The sequence below is a fragment of the Leiobunum rupestre genome, chromosome 8 (assembly GCF_980474605.1).
Source record: "Leiobunum rupestre chromosome 8, qqLeiRupe1.1.hap1, whole genome shotgun sequence".
NCBI lineage: Eukaryota > Metazoa > Arthropoda > Arachnida > Opiliones > Sclerosomatidae > Leiobunum > Leiobunum rupestre.
Genome location: NC_143391.1, coordinates 17686188 through 17701470, shown reverse-complemented (window position 1 = coordinate 17701470; position 15283 = coordinate 17686188). Strand labels below are relative to the sequence as shown.

Here is a 15283-nt window from a genome sequence, read left to right as displayed (position 1 = left end):
TAAACTATTGTATATATGCATTTATCTTATCTAGGATGTATATGGAAATGGAGTTTGTAAATCAAAGTATGATATTTAATTTATAAAAAATAAGTTTCATTAAATGTTTTTTATTTCTTCATTTTTTCAATTAATTAGATTTGATGTTCGCATCAAATTACTGAAACAGCGAAGTGTTTAATCCAAACGACAACCTTAAATGAGCTACAATAAAATTAAAATGATGTTATTGATTAGTATGATCAAAACGAAGCCGAGTTCCCTCGCCGTTGTCCTAAGACGAAAATCAGAGTACTGATCGTGTCGGTCACTGAACTTTCATTTTTGTTTGCACTTTCGTGAAAATCCTTGGTGCTCCAATAAATTCCTTTCCAAAGGAAGTGCTTCTCCTCCGAGAATTCACATCTAAAACGAAAAAATTCAAACGAATAAATTAATTATTTATTTCAAATTGAAAATGTATGGCAACTCTTTTTAAATAGAGTCTGCTTCACCATCTTCCACACGAAAGGTTCCGGAAAACGCCGCTTGAGGGAAATATGAATAACGCCCATTAGTATGATCCCACAACCATCGTACACATTATTGTGATATTTGAATTTAGTACCAATTGAGTATTAAGCAATTGTACAAATACCTCAAAATACAGATTAGTACAGGCCCTCGATATCCCAATATAAATTTCGGCGATCGGTGTTGGTCATTTGCCGATTTTAGTGGTTTTTCGGGATTTTCGATCCATCACTCGATAATTGATATCGTGTCTTCGCTGTCATTGTATACATTGGGCATGGGGTGTCCCTGGCTAGGTATAGAAACAAAAATGATACATCAATTGAGAAGTGATATTGTGCCCTCGCTGGCGCTATATCAAGGACCCGTATGTTGGGCACTATCCTGGTTAATTATGTTACACACATACCTAACCCATTGGGGGTATGAGTACCCAAATGTCCCTGATAGACAAAGAATAATACAGAACTCTGTATCCGATGGACAGTTTTGTAGCAAATAGATTATCTACTTCCGGCAACTGTCCTCTAAAAAATTGGTCTCCATAAGTTTATGTAGGGTGCTATCTATAGTTGGTAACTATGGAGCCAATTTTTCGGAGTTCCAACAGGAAGTAGGTAAACGCCATTGATTACGTGCGAGGCAGTGAATTATAATCTAGTGTAGGAGGTCTATATTATCTTTGGTATAATTACCCAGAATTTGAAGACCGGATACACTTTTGTCATTCGAAATTAACACCAAAATGCTAAAAGGACGAACGATTTAAGTTGCTCGATCAGATCTTGTAACGAAATTGTAAGGTGGCTACTACGACTGCGTTATTTTGTGTCTTACCTTTGCAGCTTCCCCCCTCAGAAATCGTTTCCATTATTCTACCACTACTCAACTATAACTGACGTCTTGTGGATATATAATTTAGTATTCAGTTAGGGAAATAAGAGCGAACTTGATTTGTCATCCCAGAGTCCATATTCAATTTGACCATTACGGTGTAATAATAAACACACTACAACAACAACAACCAATAACACGCACACTATCTTAACGTGCAAAACTATTAATAAAACACGCACACTAATAATAACGACAACATGCACACTACTGATTCCCCACCAAAACCCCTACCTACATATTTACAACTATTAAACCTATTCGTTAATTCGCCAGGTACTTATCACAGTCTACTATATGGGTCTAAAGCCAGGGTCACACTAGAGCTTAAAAACCAGTTTAGGTTGGTTTGAATGCCAGTTTTGACCACCGACGATAATTCTTGGTTCACACTTGCGAAATCGCTTTACCCCGGTTCACTTATAGCCAAGGCTTAAAGTCATTGCAAATTATGAACATAATTTTGAAAATAATAAAATGTATCCCAAAACAATTAGTTAATATTATTTGACATTATTTAGAATTTTATTCCCTTTTATTTTTGAAAATATGAGCAATTTTACTTCCCCGCCTGGTCGTTTTGAAAGCGATTCTAAGCGAACCGACTTGGACGAGTTGCTTCCCGAACCAACACGGAGCAATTTCTCACGCTGGTTTGAAAACTATTTATCTAAAACGAAGCGATTTTAGGGGTAAGTGTGAACCTGGCTTAAGTCCATCGAGTTGGGGCCCAAGTCCGCCAACCAACTATTGAGAACTGCTTGAACAACGAAGTGACGGCGCTCATGTTGACAAGAAGTCTTGTCATTAATATTGACGAGGCCGAACCGAACGACTATGTTTTTCTTCGCGTTTCCGCACTTTTCTTTCAGAACTCAGTCTTCCCTTGTTTTAAAAAATTCAAAAACTCTGGTTTTGGTGGGGACATCTATGTGACCCGTGATAATCAATTTTTTATCGCCCGTGATTGGCTATAGTATTTCGAAGGTTCCAAAGGTCGCCACTACACACTGGTAGCGCTGATCAGGCATATGGCTAATTGCCTAAATCACTCATCTTCTTACTGGGACAAGCAAAGAAACCCCTTAACCTTTAAGACCCTTCTCGTTAAGTTTTCAAAGAAAATATTAAGACTTGCTGACTCTGCTAACGGATATTCCATTGATCTTTATTGTCTGGAATTTGAATAAGCGTTGTGTAAATGGTGTGGCTTATATCATTTTCCGTGGTATTCCTTGGTGTGGAATTTATGTCAACGAAAAGTTTAAGGTTTTAATTGTGTGGGTGGACCTTGCGACCGATTTCCAGGGACGCGGAGTAGTTATAGAAGAGCGGTTGCTAGACGTTTTGGGGTCACCAGCAAAATATTTTCTTGCGCCCCTGTCAGTTGCGATTTTATTTCCCATCACAAGCGTCATAGGAGTCTGAAAAGCACTGAAACACAGGCAATTTATTTTATCGCCAGAGCCAGTATTAAAATTAAATCACTTCAATGTTAGAAAATAGTAAAATGTGAAATAATTTTGCCGGATTCGCTTGTGTCGAATGATCAAAACTGAAATACATTTTGGCCTAAGGTGGTGCCTTGGGTATTAGCCTAGCTGATTATAATTATTATTACTATTATTATTATTATTACTATTATTATTATTATTATTATTATTATTATTATTATTATTGAAGACGCTCTCGGTTTTAAAATCCATCGCCGAGGGAACTCTGTGGTTAGATGTACTACAAGATTACAATGTTGATGTGCTGGTGTACCGTCATGCTGAAACCGATCGTCTGTAATAGGCCTCGTCTGTAATAGGCCCAAGGAATGTCATTGACCTCGTTCGCTACTTTGATTTGAAGAAAGTGTAAGTAATTCGGGCCAATAAAAATGGGTCTTTAATATTATCCCCAATCCTATCTGTCCTACATTTGGTCTAATTTGTATTTGGTGATGATGATAGTTATCTCCAGTGTAAATTTACATCGCTCCACATCTGGTTGCTTAGCCCCTCTCTCGGTATAGAACGAGACACTAAGAGTAGACGCAGAAAATCCGGATATTATTGAACCAGTTACAAAATTTATTTTGAGGTTGCATATCTCCATCGTAATTCAAGGCTATAAACATTTTGGGAAAAAAACGAAATAATCGAGAAATTTGAAATACATTAAAATTTATCCCAGATTTTTTAAACCATTTTTTATAACTTTATATTAATTAAAATAGATCTTTTCTTGATTCTTTATTTTGGTGGTTGTATTTTGACTAGATATTCAGAGAACGATGGAGTAAATTCGATTTTTATATTAATTTTAATTGAAATAGAAGAAACGCGTAAAATAAAGACGTCTACAAAGGAATAAAGATCATGCGTAATTATAATAGTAAGCTTTTTCGTAATAGAAGGTTTTATTTCAAAATGTTTAATTTACAACCGATCAATGACACAATCTGATTTTTTTTAAATGACAATGCCTCGAGAAAAGCCGCGCGCCTTATTTACAATTTATTTTGTCGTCACGGAAAAAAATTAATTATTATCTTTTCAAATCTTCTCAGGCACCGTTTTGTTTTATTACTTCGAAGTCCGAAGTGTTCAATTCTTTGTAAACGCTCAATCACACGCAGGCCGTAACAGTTCAATTTCTTCTTCGTGGTACTTTACAGTTCACTTTTGGGACAGATCGCGCTTCAAACTGCCAAAAAAGTGTTTCTCGCTGCTCTCGCTTCTCCTCTGATAATTCGCGATTAAAATAACGAAATAGAGCTTCGGAGGCGGCGAAGGGAATTCCCCGACGCGTAGTCGTATTTTGGTCGAAGAAAATATTAACTTAATGACGTATATATAGTTCGCGGTTCAGTTCAAAGCCGCGGTCCATTCGGCAGTTACTTAATTCGCTGAACTATTTACGGATAAGGTCTTGGCACTATCGCCTTCGGTTCGCGACTGGAAATTACTCTCAGACCGGATTGATTGTTGAGCTGAAATAAAAATGGTGAAAAAGAGAGGAGTTGGATACGGTTATCCCGCGTACAGTCGCCCGTGAGCCATCTCGGAGGGGCGCTGGTCTTTGGGGAACGCTATAAAGTGATCCAGCCCTTAGCCGGCAGCCTGTTAAAATATTTGAAAGCGACATCGGAAAGGCAACCCTATCACGGACACAAAAAGATGGTTTTGGTAAACAGGGATTTCCTTTCTAACTGCGGACTGGATAAAACGACTACTTCGTAATCGGTTAAAAACCATTTCGGTGTTTACTCCCGCAGCGGCGGAGAGGGTCTATAGCGACAAGCCGACCCACTCTAACAATAAACAGTGAAAGTGTTTTAGCTAATCTATCGACTCAACTTTTACGGGGAACTCTCTTAAGCCATCTTTTCTTTCATCCCTTTAGCGCGCCGCTTTTTCGAGGGATGCGCCGTTCTTCCATCTAAGAACAGGTTGATTTCATCCCTTTAAAACCTTATTTGGACGCCGTAAAATCGACTGCGAGTGCCCCAGCTTTATGTCATTCCGTATATGGGTGCGAGTCTAAGAGAGCACGTAAGTTGACCACACGGATCAAACTTTATTCGAGTCTTTCTTTATAATTAAAGTATTTTGAAAAGTTTAAACCTAGGGATTCAAAATTTAGAATAACGGTTTATTAAAAATTAGAAAATTGGGGTTTTTTATATTATTTTAAGAAGACAATACTCAATCAAAGCTTCCACACAATCGGGAAAGGGTTAAGTTGTTTTTAGTATCTTTATTTATGTCACTCTTAATTAAATACAACTTTATTGCGTGCCTGGTCGCAGGAGTCCTCATAGTCAGGGGCGTAGGAACGTTCTAGAAGTTGGAGGGGGCAAAGATAAACGAAAAGGGGTCTGGAGAATGGTTTTTAATTTTTAATGGAGTGTAGCTTCTCCGAATGCGTGTGTACTTGTTACTACTATGTAAATTGGCGGGAAAAGACTGAAATTTAAACACAGTTGAGGTTCTATAAACTGTATATGCTTTTAAAATGATAATTTGAGCCTTTTGAAGATTTCAACTGACCAAAGGTTGGAGGGGCAATAACATTAGTTGCCCCTCCCAGCAAAATTCTAGGGAGGGGCATTGCCCCCCCTGCCCCTCCCGGTTCCTACGCCCCTGCTCATAGTCAGTGGCGGATAAACGACCCGCAGGTGGGCCCCTAAGCTTGAGTTCTATAAAGTTCCTACTGATTTTAATACTTCCTATCCTCGGCCTTTGAACTAGTTCGGGGACACTAGACTTACGCCTACTTAGCCTATTGGCTAACCTCCACTGATCTTAGTAATGAAAAGGCTGACACTCTAGCTATGAAGGGTGTGGAGGCTGGGTTCTATAATACTGAACCACTATTCCCGCCCCCAATGGAGTTATCTGCATGACTGATGGTCAAAGGCAAGTCAACAAATTTATCCTTGATCCTCCAAGAGGCTACCGAGTTATTATAGCTCTCTAAGAACACGCATTGTGAAGGTAACTAGCCTTATTTTGGGATTGAATAATTGGCTGAACTTCTGAACTGTTTGAACCTCTGAATTTACTATCTGGGTGAATTACTGAATTGCTGAATAAAACATTTTAAGTGACCTTCGGACATTCATTAACTTCGTAAGTGGGCTAAATTCTAAATTGTTAGACTTACAAGGAGAGTACCCGATGTGTTTATTGCCGATTTTGTTCAAAGTCGGGCGTAATGTATAGACCTATATGAGATATGAAATTTCCCAAATGGAGACGTTGCACTATCGATTCGATTTGCCATGCCAAACGAAAATGTTTTTGACCACTTAAAACAAAAAAATCTCCATTTAAAAAAGCATGGGATTTTCTCGGTTTTACAGGGTCCTATAGCTACGAAAATTTAAAAAATATTAAAATCACGAAATGGGTAATTTGCACCGTATTTAGGTAAATGTTCTCAAGTTTGGTTAAATGGAACATTTTTAGGTAAAATTGTAACAATTATTTGGATTAAATAAGGAAAAAATCTTATTTTTGTTTTAAGTGGTGAAAAACATTTTCGGTTACCATGGCAAATCGAATGGATAGTGCAACTTCTCCTTTTGGGAAATTTCATATCTCATATAGGTCTACTTTACGCCCGACTTTGAACAAAATCGGCAATAAACACTCTCCTTGTTAGTGACTTAAATGCCTTTCTGAACCTTTTCACGAGTAAAATTAAGGCATACTTGTTTATCGAAATAAAACCATTTTGAAAATTTAAAAGCTATTTTAACAACAAGCCTTTCTCAAATACAACAACGCAGTGTATTACAATTATGGTTCCATCTACTTTATACAATATGTCTTTTGGAATTTTCAAATAAGAAATTCAGTTAATTCAGCAAAATAATTAAACAATTCTCAGACGGTTCAGAAATTTAATAAAATAGTTTAAAAAGGTTCAGAAGAGCACTTTAAAAAGTCTTAACGTTAACTTTGAAATATTTGTTTAAAAGTAATCAAACAGTAAGATTTTAGGGAGGTTCATCCTAAATTCCGAAATTAGTTAAACCCTATTTTTAAAATATTTTTAATAAGAGGAAAAACAGTATTACCATCAAACTTCAGTTTGCAAATTTTCGACTTCTCTGTGCGGTGGGCTCGCTGGAAGCAAACTTAGAGGACTGTTTCTCGTGGTCAGACTGTCCGTTAACCTCGTGACGGGTTTCAGAGTCGACGTGGGAGTTTGAAAGGTGGAATGAAGCGTCAGTCCGCCGGCGGCGTCCGGACTGTATTGAGACTTGAGGTGGTGAGGCGGCGGAGGCGACGCCTGGATCGCCGCGTGCTGCGCGAAACTGGCGCCGCCATCCTTGTCCGCGCCACCCGGAGAATAAAAGTCGTTTATTTTCATTGAGCACTGCGTAGAATGTCAAATAGATTCTATCAGCGTCTAGAGCTACAAATCCCGCGGTCAAACATTAGCACCTACTATATTAGTTTTTTCGGGCGACTGCCGACTGTAGCAGACGCTGTTAAGAGCTACTCGAGGTTCGGTGGGTCCGTACTTGCCGGAGGTCTTCCATAGCGCCGGATCCGTTTCCGTCGATTTCAAATGATCAGAGCTGCCTGACATGTGAGTATTCGCCTCTGGTGTCAGTCGGAGAGAGAAAAACAAACGAACAAAAATTGAGAATCTTACATTCCGAGGCGACCTAGTAGAAATATTCCCTACAAAGTTTCCCAAAAGTTTCGCTATATAGGCTTGCAAATTTAATTCAACTATTAGCGTTTATAAAAGCTCGACTAAGCTACGTCAAAGGAGACACATCCTGATGAGGACTTCCGTTTTAAAGAAAAGGGTTTCGCTACAAACCTACTCCCCCGAGGTCTACAACGACAGACTGCATTTTGCGGAATAAAATATATCGAACAAGGCTTTACCTCGACTTTAATACAACATTTGTTTCAGTTTATAGTTTAAGATACTTTGAACGCAAATATTTTATTTCTTTAAAATATACCAACTTTCGAGAAGAAAACGTTTTTGACAACTAAAATATTATATTTCTCTATGTAAATTAACATAGGAAAATCGAAGATTCTAAGGGTCCCCCGTTATGAAATTATTAAAATTTTTTTTTAAACCAATTTGGTTAATTTTGGTTATATATCAAATTTGATATTTACCCACAATTAACCACCTTTGTTCAAAAACAATTGTATAATTTAGGAATCTTCAATTTTCCTATGTTAATTTACATGGAATATTTTAGTTGTCAAAAATGTTTTCGGTTGCCATGGTAAAACTAAAGCCCATCGCATTTTTTCCCTTTGGGATTTTTTAAGTTACGTGAAGGTCTACTTAATCCCTGAATTTAAAGAAAATCGGTGAGTTACACCTCGGGAAGTCTCCTTGTGAGTTAGCGTGCTTAAAGGCTAGCTGCGTTTGTTGCTCCTAGTTTTAAAGGACTAAAAAATGGCGAATCAAAACTAAACGCCATAAATCTTCACCATCAACAGCCTACCATTTAAATACGTTACCTTTTAGTTCTTCTCGCTAACCGAATAAAAATGAAGATTCGAGGAACATACTGGGGAAAGAGGCCAATGTTTACCATTATTTCGTACAGGGTTAGGCGCTGAGAAATGAGAAGACCCCGCTTGTTTACATTGGCGTCAGCGCGGATAGTGATTACGTACGATGCCTGGGTATATAAATATATTATACACACACTCAAATAAGAACTAAAGAGAAATAACGAGATTCGGGAGCGAGAAATTGGGTTAGAAAGAAAGATAGAATAACTCGGGGAATCACGGTTGTCCGAGACTTTTGTTTTTTAGCGCCGTTTCGTTTCCTTTTTCTTCCGCCGCTAAGATTATTTTCGGCGATGGCCCCGAGACAAAGAAAAAGAAGTTCTTAGAATAACAGTTGGGATTAATATACACAAATGTAAACGGCCGGGACTACCCGATGAAAACGTAGTTAACCCAACAATCAGTACCGACCGAAGATCAGATTTACTACATCCAGCCCGAATACGTTGAATAAATCCTACCATGAAAAACGGAATAAGGTCAATGGGTTGCGGAAAAGAATCAATGGTCTACTTATAACCAACAATTTATTCAATTCTACCATGAATATCAGCCACTTATCAGGGTGACCACTGAAAACCCCCAAAACATTTATAGGCATATAGGAATTTCAACAGTCGATTTATAGGAGAATATAGGAGTCTTATCTTTGATAATATAGGAACATATGGGAAAATTAGCATAAATAAAATTTAAATTTGATTTAATATAAAAGGAACTTCTTTTAAGCAGATGACGATATTATTAATTCCGTTCAGTGCAGTTCTTTGGAGAAGTAGTTTACATTTTAACAAAGGGATTTAGTACATTGAGCGCCATCTGTATTACGAAAAACGAATTAGGCACGCGGGAAATTCGAAAAAACCGCGCGAAATACAAAATAATATCTAATTATAGGAAAATATAGGAAAAATGGTTAAATTATAGGAAAATAAAGGAAAGCATCGAAATATAGGAAAAATTATAAAATAAAGGAAGAATGGTCACCCTGACTTATAAATAAGCGAGTTTCAATTGTATCTGGCAATCGCGCAGTTAGGCGAAATGGATGATATACTATGACGTCATACCTAAGCGTAACCTCGATTAACTATGACGTCAGTTTAGGGCTCCCTTTATTGTGGAAAGTACCATTTTAATAGTTTTTTTTAAAGACCCTAGATGGCGTGGCGGTTATTCAAACTCACTTATGATTTTTGATGGGCAACGTTTTGTGACTTGGCCATTTTTAATGCCAAGGCCTAATTTCGTAAAGTTTTAACGCGCATCTTTTCCGCCAATATCAGGGGGTTGGCGAAAAAACCGGGTGGAAAAAACTAGGTTAATATAGATAGAATATTAACAATAAATACCTTTATTTACGATAATCAACAGATTTTGTAGTAATACTTTTCAAAAGAATGTTAATTTAAACCATTGAATTGGGAATAATACTGCTAGAATTACAATTACGATTTCGGTTTCCATGGTTACGCGGGACCTGTTCTGAAAAGACTGTACGAAATTCATCTTTATAATTTATATAAAATTATATAAATTATAATATATTTTGTAGAGTTATATGGCTAAAAATAAATAATTATTAGCTAACTCACCGTAACTTGAGTTAAAAAGGATCATGTTGACAGAATAAAATTATTTTTAAACAACTTCAAAGGTTTTTTTGTTACGAGAAATCATACATTTCAATTTCGCATCAGATTCGCGAAAAAATTCAATTGCAATATAGTTGCCGCCTTTAGAGACAGATGCCGCCACGGTAGAACGATAAAGTTGATAAAGTCTCCTTATTGAACGAAATTGGTCCCGCGCCAGCCAGATTTAGTTGTACCTCTATTTATTCCCATTTCAATGATTTAAACTGTGAATATCGAACCTTTTCTACTATCAAGGGCTGGGATGGGTGGTGCCTTTCTGCGCTTTATGTCATCACTTGAGCCAATCAGGAAACTGGCGTATGTCGTTGACTCGATTCACGGAACGTTTTGGAATTGAGCGTTTTAACCGGCCAAGGAAATTAATTCTTAAAATCAGTTGATAATCATAAATAAAGGAATTTGCTCTTAATATTTTTAGATCTTTTCGTTCAATCGAAAAAACGTATATTTAAACTTTATAAATTAAATTTCGTTCTAAGCCTTGGCAATGGAAAGTAGCCAAGGTTAAAAACGTTGCCTATGTAAACAATATTTGAGCTGCGGTGAATCATATTCAATCAATATTAATAATTATATTAATATTATTATTATTAATATTATATTAATTAATACCAATATAAATATTAATATTAATATTATATTAATTAATATCAATATAAATATTAATATCAATATTCATGGTTTAAATGAACGCATTGATGGTAAAACGCAAAAGGCACCACCCATCTTAACCCCAGACGATAGAAAGGGTAATGATTTACCGGGCCCTGTTCACAGATTTTCAGGCCTTAGAAAAACCCTATTAATAGCCCCCTTAAAGCCGGTTTACCCTTGGGGAAAACTCTACGACAGAATAAAATCCTAGTTAGGCCTAATATACTTTTTTTTACGTCAACGCTCATCGTCGTGGCGTTTTTCTCCGATTGAAAAGCAGCTCTTATACTATTTTAAACAATGTACAGGGTGTCCACAGTTTTTTCAGATTCAAATTCCCTGCTTTTTCCAGGTTATCCGTGACCATCTCCGCAGAGTTTCCCTACCTCATTTTGGGCCAAAAATTTGCATTTTTTAGTCTGTAATTTAGTAACGGTTTCCTATTTGCAACTGAAATTAAATTCCCTGACATGTACCTGATTTTCAAAGTAATTTTTGAAATTCCCAAACTTTTCCCTGACTTTTAAACCCATATTCAAATTACTTGACATTTCGTAAAAAAATAGGTAATTATCTTCAAACAAGGTAATCGAGATCCAGATTACGCGATCTTGATGATCCAGTAGAAATTTATGCAAGACAACGTGTCTATATCTTAAAATAGTGTTGCAAGTCGGAAAATTTTCCGTATTTTACCGGAAAAAAAAAGTTTTCATTCCATGATTAGTCTAATATATTGTTTGAAAATTTAAATAAAGCGGCATTTTCGCCTAATTTTTTCGAATCTAAAAGTAAAACTAAACCTCTATACTAGTTTAAACTGATTAGACATTTTATATCAATAAAAAGTTAAACACATTAAAAAGTAATTTAAGTTTCAATTTTTTATTTTTCAGATTTGCGGAAAATTTTCCGCATTTTATTTTTCCGGAAACTTAACAACATTATCTTAAAATAGAGTTAAATAGAATTTGATAAAGAGCGTATACGTATTTTCAAGCATGATAATTTTATTCCGGGTCCAGATATATCCGTAGTTTGCATTAAAGGACAAAATAGGGGACCGAGACGAATGCATTTCCCATTAGAATCCGCGATGGTTTATTTAATTAAAAAGCCTAAAGGAGCGGAATTAAGAAGGAAGCGCGAGACTGAGAATACGTTATAGGAATTATATATACACTAGGTACCCTTTGAAGCGATCGATCCGACCCTCCTCTGGAAAGTCCGTAGGGCGAAAACCCGTGACTTCAGATCTTTTCCGAGTTCTGGATAATTAGTTTCTAGGGAAAGGGTTTCGTCAACTATATCTCCCCCACCCTCTGCCTTCAATTTCCGCATCTCCACGCCCACCTTCTAATTCATAAAATCGAATTAAACTCCCGATATAAGCAAAATTCCAACTGCCGAAACGAACGAAACGTACCAGCTAATGATGGCATTAAAAGACCGAAATATCTTACCTCTCACGCGGTTGTTTTTCTTTAGACAGAATTAAATTACAACGAATATTATTATTAAAACTAATTTATATCATTTTACTTTAATTGATTTAAAGTATAAGTAACGTAATAACAATAAGTATGCCAACAAGCCAAAATTATCATCGAATTGATTTTCAGAGTTATTGCTCCATCAATGTTTAGTTCGGCACTGAGGCCCTAATGTCTAAACATGTCCCAAGTAAAATATACTACTACCAATAAGGATAACGTACTACTACCAACGACGATATCTAAATACTTCCAACGTCGATATCTAACTACTACCAACGACGATATCTATCTACTACCAACGACGATATCTAAGTACTACCAAAGACGATATCTTACAACTACCAACGAAAATATCTTACTACTACCAACGAAAATATCTTACTACTACCAAGGACGATATCTTACAACTACCAACGTCGATATCTTACAACTACCAACGTCGATATCTAACTACTACCAACGAAAATATCTAACTACTTCCAACGTCGATATCTAACTACTTCCAACGTCGATATCTAACTACTACCAACGTCGATATCTTACTACTACCAAGGACGATATCTTACAACTACCAAGATCAATATCTTACTACTACCAAGGTCAATAATTTACTACTACCAAGGTCGATAATGTACTACTCAGTCGGAGCTGGGAAAGAGTATCAGAGTCGGAAAATGTTCGGTAAGTAAATTAGCGTTAAAACCATAAGAAATGTCATACTTATTACGTTACTTACGTTTAAAGTGGTAAAGATAAAAAATATATTTGTTATAAAGATAAGATTAGATATTTTATTGAGTTATAATAACTATTTTAGACTGACCCGTTAGATAACCTACAAGGTTGGCCAAGAAATTATTAACGGGGAATGATGGATGCGGTTGTTTCGGCGCAATTTTATATCTAATATCTGGGCCAATCACCGTATTCGATCGGGCGCGTTCGTTTTAGCGGGAAGGCTTCTCCTTCCATTCGAGACTGGCGCCTATATCAATGTCAGATATCTGGTAGGAAAAGGCGACTCACGTCCACATTCTCCAATGACAACTATATCTTCTTCCATCAAGAACGAAGTATATTACTAAACGCGTCAATATCATCCGCGTAATACATTGGTGACCCATATTCAACCGCGATAGACGTCGAAGTTGTCTGTCAGTGTAATTAAAAGGGATCAAATTGGCCCGTTATGGAAGAAGATCAAAGAATAAGGTTTAAAGACAGAATTCCTAGAGTTGAGATCGAGGGGCGGGTCACTTCCATTTTGGGTGCGTCTTAAACATAGTAAAATGATTAAATCAGGATAATCGTGATTAAATCAGGATAATCGTGATTAAATCAGGATAATCGTGATTAAATCAGGATAATCAAGATTAAAAAATATAATTAAGATTAGAAAATCTAATCACGATTTAAACGAGATTTAATTATTCTAATCATGATCTAATCTTTTTAATCAGGATTTAATCAGTTTATTCAGATTTAAACATTTTAATCAGATTTAAATATTTTAAATGTATTTAATCATTTTAAATGTATTTAATCATTTTAAATGTATTTAATTATTTTAAATGTATTTAATCATTTTAAATGTATTTAATCATTTTAAATGTATTTAATTATTTTAAATGTATTTAATTATTTTAAATGTATTTAATCATTTTAAATGTATTTAATTATTTTAAATGTATTTAATCATTTTAAATGTATTTAATCATTTTAAATGTATTTAATCATTTTAAATGTATTTAATCATTTTAATCACGATTTAATAAATAAAATAGGTCGAATCGAGATTTTATCGAGCGCGGTAAATACGAAATAATAATTCGAATATCGTTCTAATTTCTAATCGCGATTTAATAAATAAAATAGGTCGAATCGAAATTTTATCGAGCGCGGTAAATACGAAATAATAATTCGAATATCGTTCTAATTTCTAATCGCGATTTAATCATACTAATCACGATTTAAACGTTTCAATCAGGATTTAATCATACTAATCACGATTTAAACGTTTCAATCAGGATTTAATCATACTAATCACGATTTAAACGTTTCAATCAGGATTTAATCATACTAATCACGATTTAAACGTTTCAATCAGGATTTAATAATACTAATCACGATTTAAACGTTTCAATCAGGATTTAATCATACTAATCACGATTTAAACGTTTCAATCAGGATTTAATCATACTAATCACGATTTAAACGTTTCAATCAGGATTTAATCATACTAATCACGATTTAAACGTTTCAATCAGGATTTAATCATACTAATCACGATTTAATCATTGTAATCAGATTCAATCATTTAATCATGATTAAATCAGATTTTATCATTTATTCATGATTAAGTCAGATTAAGTCAGATTCAATCATTTAATCATGATTAAATCAGATTCAATAATTTAATCATGATTTAATCAGATTCAATAATTTAATCATGATTAAATCAGATTCAAACATTATAATTATTGATTAAATCAGATTCAAACATTATAATTATTGATTAAACGTGATTTAATCAACATAATGGTGATTAAATTGAATTAAATCAAAGTAATCACGATGAAATCGGATTTAATCTTTCGAGGGGTGCGTCGTTAATCAAGGAAGTGACCTGCCCCTCGATTGAGATTTAACTCGATGGCCATCAACGTGGGTAAACACCAAGACGGACGGGAACAAGTTTTTGAGAAGACGCGAGAGCGATAAACGGCGGAGGAAATCTAGATGTAGTTTTGGAATTATAGTCGTAGAATTCCGTCTTTTATTGGCTAATGCGAAGAATCTCGTAAGAGGACGTGGAAGGAAAGTAACGAGCCGTGGTCAGTATTACTAACATTCCCGGCCCGCGGGGATACGGCGCGCAGTCACGCGTTTATTACTATCCCGGTACTATAGGAAGGCATCTAAATCCTGGTTGGCCCACTCGTTCTCCATTCGAGGAATGGCCGTCATATAAACCTATAATAATAATATAAGGCGCGTTCTCGTTCTTCGT

At 35.7% G+C, this 15283-nt stretch overlaps 1 protein-coding gene across 2 annotated transcripts in view; it reads right to left on the bottom strand.

Moving 5' to 3' along the window:
* Positions 1–3845: 3845 nt before the first annotated feature.
* Positions 3846–15283, bottom strand: part of LOC149932542 (neural cell adhesion molecule 2-like) — a 173795-nt gene continuing 162357 nt past the window's right edge. The window contains exons 11-13 of one of the 2 annotated variants that reach the window (XM_090156138.1): positions 7353–7514; positions 6983–7284; positions 3846–4387 (exon numbers count right to left, since the gene is read on the bottom strand). In XM_090156138.1, the coding sequence (XP_090012264.1) occupies positions 6992–7284; positions 7353–7514 (455 nt within the window). In that variant the 3' untranslated portion in view covers positions 3846–4387; positions 6983–6991. The remainder of the gene's footprint in view (positions 4388–6982; positions 7285–7352; positions 7515–15283) is intronic. The other variant, XM_090156137.1, reaches the window with a different exon arrangement.